This window comes from Gymnodraco acuticeps, unplaced genomic scaffold, assembly GCF_902827175.1.
Source record: "Gymnodraco acuticeps unplaced genomic scaffold, fGymAcu1.1, whole genome shotgun sequence".
Classification (NCBI taxonomy): domain Eukaryota; kingdom Metazoa; phylum Chordata; class Actinopteri; order Perciformes; family Bathydraconidae; genus Gymnodraco; species Gymnodraco acuticeps.
In genome coordinates, this window is record NW_022989747.1 from 648,727 (window position 1) to 653,775 (window position 5,049).

At 37.2% G+C, this 5,049-nt stretch overlaps 1 protein-coding gene across 1 annotated transcript; it reads left to right on the forward strand.

Moving 5' to 3' along the window:
* The first annotated feature begins 1,861 nt into the window (after nt 1–1,861).
* Nucleotides 1,862–4,137, forward strand: LOC117545104 (vasodilator-stimulated phosphoprotein-like). The gene is made up of 3 exons (XM_034214821.1): nt 1,862–2,035; nt 3,384–3,554; nt 3,990–4,137. The coding sequence occupies exons 1-3, from the start codon at nt 2,031–2,033 to the stop codon at nt 4,039–4,041; spliced, it is 228 nt and encodes a 75-aa protein (XP_034070712.1). The 5' UTR covers nt 1,862–2,030; the 3' UTR covers nt 4,042–4,137.
* The last annotated feature ends 912 nt before the right edge of the window (nt 4,138–5,049 follow it).

The window sequence follows — 5,049 nt, forward strand, 5'->3', positions numbered from 1 at the left end:
CGCTCGAAATGTCCCATATATAGGCCTACGTCTGTTTTCGGTATTGTTTATGACTGATGTATTTTGTTATACACACATTCCTTCACATTTTTATTTTTATTTACATTAAAGTATTTTGTGAGGCCTTCTAAAAAATATATATATATATAACTAGGGTTCTAGTTGAAGAGTTTGTAAATGAACATGAACCCAAGCTGTTGCCTGGCAACGCAATGCTGTTGATAATTTCGGCTGATAAGGCTTATTACTTATTGGCTTATTACTTATTACTGTTTTGATATTTTAAACCCCAAACTGATGTAAAAACCCCACAGCAACATAGAAAAGACGGTCACAACATGACCCGGCGCTCTAGTTATTAGACAAAATAATTTCATACCTAATATTAAAATAGTAGAAAATAAACAATTGTATAGCTCGCATGTGTGTAATATTATAAATAAAACTAAATTGTAAAAGTAATGTGTTACATTTCTGTGTGAAAATAAGGGATTCATAATATGGGATTAAAGGCTATTCAGCAAACACAACAGCAGAGCTGCAAACATTATTGAAGTAACAACTACTTCTGTTAGTCCAGGAAACATTTACATTTAAATGTAAGAAGACACACGCATTGTCTTCAGCTGATATTTGAATGCATTTATCTTAACTATCCCCCTTATTTAAAGCAGTATTTTGTACCCTACTCACCAAATCATCAAGTTAGACATTCAGTTCAGATTTATTTCTCTGTCCCCTCTGCAAACAAATTGATTGGCAGAAGAGCGTTCATTTTCAAAGCCCCAACAGACTGGAATACTTTACCTGCTGCTATTAGATCTCTTGCATCATTGGGTTTATTTAAACATGCATTGTTATCTCACTTTCAACTGGTCTGTACTTGTTATAACTGATATTGATTAAACTGATTTGCTCGACTGTCTCAAATTGTAATGATTGTGTGCATTGCTTGAATTTCACTTCACTGGTTTGTCTTGTGTGTCATGTTTTGCTTTTTGTCTTTTTGTTTATGTATGTCTGTAAGTTGTTGCTATTGTCGGGACCCCCTTCAAAACAAGATGGTGCATCTCAAGGGGTTTATCCCAATGAATACAAATGTCTATATATAAACATACTGTGTGAACCAAGGCCTAAACAAAGACCAAAGGTTACTCAAATAGATGGCTACAGTACATCTGTATGCCACACAACCACATTGCCTGTCATACCCATGGACTGTATTGTCATAGCCCTCACTACCCACCATTTCCAATGTATTGCTTCACTTTCAAAATGTCCTATACAAGTGTGTGAAAGTAAACCTGGGGCTTAAATTGTCAGGGACCCTATTGTTTTTTTTCACAAACATAAAAATAAGAAGCTTTCTCAGAGGATTTTTTCCAAAAGCGATTTTGGTGTTGCTATTATTCATATTTCAATAACAGGGAAATACTGGGAGTGACTGTGTTCATGTTTCTCAAATTGACTGGATTATGTTGTTAACTTAAAATCTATTGAAATTGTGAAATGCTGCACATTATGTTCAGCCTGGTATTAGGAGAATGAGGAACAGTAGAGTAATCGTTAGGTAAGAGGAAATTAACGACACTTAGATCGCAAGAGACATCTATTAAAGGGACACAGCTAGTCACTGACAATGTGTTAGTTTCACTCACACACACACTGAAGCAAACATACATATATATAGTGGAGCATTTCACTTTTATCATATTTAATACAGATGTGTACAGTGTTCTCAAAACAAAACAAGTTTGCAGTTGTTCTTTCATTGCTACCCAAGGACCAGGAGGAAATACATGATATGTCACATGCAGACAGATAAAGGAGGAGATAACAATAAAACAAAATGTGCTGAAGACGAGAACAGGAAGAGAAAAAGGCCCTGTCTAGGAAATGAAAATACAAAAGCAGAAGTGCACGAGAGAGCAATTGAGGTGTGCAGTATTGGGAGGGAGGATTACATTTCATGAGAAGAAACAAATTGTTGAAAAGCAAGTGAAACTTTGGATACTGACTACAGCTACACTATGGGGTAAGTCTTAAAATGGTGATAATGTTAGTGCAATCAAAGCTGTGCTTTTGGGTTAGGTTTTTGCTCTAGAACGCATCACGCGTAGCTAAAAACCTCTAGAAATGAAGCTTCCTATCTGCTTAAAATCCTCTTCGTTCCAACCAAATGTCCTGCTATATTTCTGGAGTGCATAGCAGAATAGTTTTTAACAAATTGTGTTTAGCTAGTATGTATCTGTCACCATTACCCAGCTCTAAGGAACAAATACATCAATCCTTAGCAATTACTGTATCACATGCATTAATATTAATATACACATTTATAATTGTATCTATATAATAATATAGTACAGTAATACAAACCATAGGTGCAATGATTTGTGGATTGGGTAAAAGGTGTATTATGCACTTAGCTGTTCTGGTAGTTTATTTGCATTTTTTTTATATCATGTTTCATTGTTATTGATCGTTCAATCCCTTTTTCCTTTCTTATTTGACTTTTGACTCTGTTCTGAGATGCTTTAACAATTGATTACCCCGGTAAGTTATACATAACGTTTTTAAGAAATAAATAGTAGTCCATATTAGGTAGCATTGTGCCGAACACAGGAAGTTGTCAAATCATTAAAAACATTTTGGCAGGAAGTCAATATTTCCCACAGGCTACAGACTTTGCAAAACAAGTTAAGTCAAAATAACTCATAGTCATAATGATTCAGACTGTAAAGTAATGAAATAAGTGTAAAAGGAATATTCTATGACAAACGGACAAAATCATAGAGGTGCTTTAAAAGAAGAGGTTTGATGTCACTTTTTTGTAAAATTATAAATGATGTGTCTTTCCCCTTTATATATACAGTCTATGGTCTTTCCCTGTAACGCTTTATATTCAAGGCAATACATTTCTAACCAATTTGTATTATTTCACTGCACTGATTATTGTTGCTGATTTAGATTTAAAAAAAATGCATTTAAAGGTTTAAAATATGTATTAATACAGATTACACTATGTATTGTACTTTTACTATGCTATACAATGTTAGCAGCTCATATAAACCTTGACCATTTAAAAAAAAATGTGCACAACATCAATGTTCTTGTCTGGTGTTCGAATTATACCTGATTATTATATATATCCTTACATATTGAGTGAGAGGAAGTTACACCATACACAGTGCAGTGCCCTCCACACAAAGACTATAGACTAAATATGAATATTCACGCATTACCGCTTCAAAACCAGGTGTCCATATCTACATTACTGCCACTACACTACACATTTGTTTCCCTCCACATTTAGCAACCTTTTTTTCTTTACTAATGAGCATGAGCATCATGTCATCATTTTTCATAACTTCTCCTCCCCAAAGAGAGTCTAGTATCTGCCAAGTAAGAGCAACAGTCATGCTGTATGATGATGTCCACAAGCGATGGGTGCCAGCGGGATCTGAGGCTCCTTCCATCAGCCGAGTCCACATCTATCATCACCCTGGGCTAATACCTTCAGAGTGGTGGGACGCAAACTGCAGGCTGACCAGCAGGTACAACACACTCTGAGGGAACAACTCACTTGGTAAACAATAGAATGACAAACTCAGCTGTAATTCCAGTTTAGCTCAGTTTCACCAAGTTCAATGAAAATATTTCAAGTTTGCTTAGTCCCCTGCTTAAAACACAGCATAACCTATTCAACATTAGCCTCATAATTGAATTTGGTCTATCTATGCAATACATACATGCCAGCAGCTATTCAATAGAAATAAGAAATCAAAGCTTGTTCCCATACTTTTGTAGTTTTTAGTTTTGTTGAGATATGGCTTCTTCAGCCTGCTCTCACATCTCACACCAAACATGGCGTACTGTCAGAGGTTGCTTAAAGACTCAGTCTGAAGGTTGATTGGATGATTGTATGTCCCTGCGATTAGATTACATGTTACTTGGGAAATTAATGAATGTGCTCCTTTTGTCCAATACAGTGTCACCACTGGAGGCCAGACAGCTGATCAGAATCAGGTAATGAGTCACTAAATAAAAGCATGCTGGTAACCTGGTTCTGGTCTCCTTGCAGTAGTCTGGGTCCTGAGAGGGAGATCCACTGACACGAAGCAGCCTCAAGAAATAAAGGACGGCTGTATTGTTTATGTTACTTTGTGGAATACCTCAGTTTCTGCCACCCGGCAATTTTTAATAAACGTTGTTGTTTTTTTTGCAGAATGGAAGAAGGCTGCTCCGTGTCAGTGGATCTCCCTACCAGCATGCTTTTATTTAGTGACTCTTTACCTGGTTCTGATCAGCTGAGCCACTCTAACCACACCCGCTGCCACAATAACATTACCTAAACTTTGAGGTGTCATAATCTGTATAAACTGACAGATACATCATACATTATACATCTGAGTCAAATTAGTTTGCATAACTCTTAATGTGTAAGGTGTTTGTGACAGACTGAGCTAAGACCCCCAAGGTCTCAAATCCTTCCTCTCTGTTAGGTGGTGATCAACTATCCTATTGTCAAAGGGATAAAGTACTACCAAGCCACTCCAAACTTCCATCAGTGGCGGGATCCCAAACACGTGTGGGGGTTGAACTTTGGCAGTATGGAAGATGCTGCTCTTTTTGCCGACTCCATGATGCATGCATTGCAGGCTCTTCATTCTCCAGCAGGCACAGGTAGAGCAACAGGAAGAGTTCAGCAGGAAGGGCAGGGTGCTATGTATGTATGTGTAAAAGCCAACCCAGTCTCACGGCATTTCATGTTCACCAACACGATTTTGAATCTATTGATTCGTGTTCACCAACACGATTTGCCCCTTTTTTTCGTGTTGCACAGCACGATTTTAAAAGCAATGTATTTCTACTGCCTGCAGCACGTCTTTTTCTCCGGTCGGGTCGAGGGAGACCGGAAGCTGTGTGGTTCATAAAAACATGTTCTTACTCAATATCAAGCCACAATTATTGCTTTTATTTTAAATCGTATAATTTCGGACTTTTGTTTCCGTCTGTGAGGAAAATAAATGGGGCTCAGAGCCTCAGAAT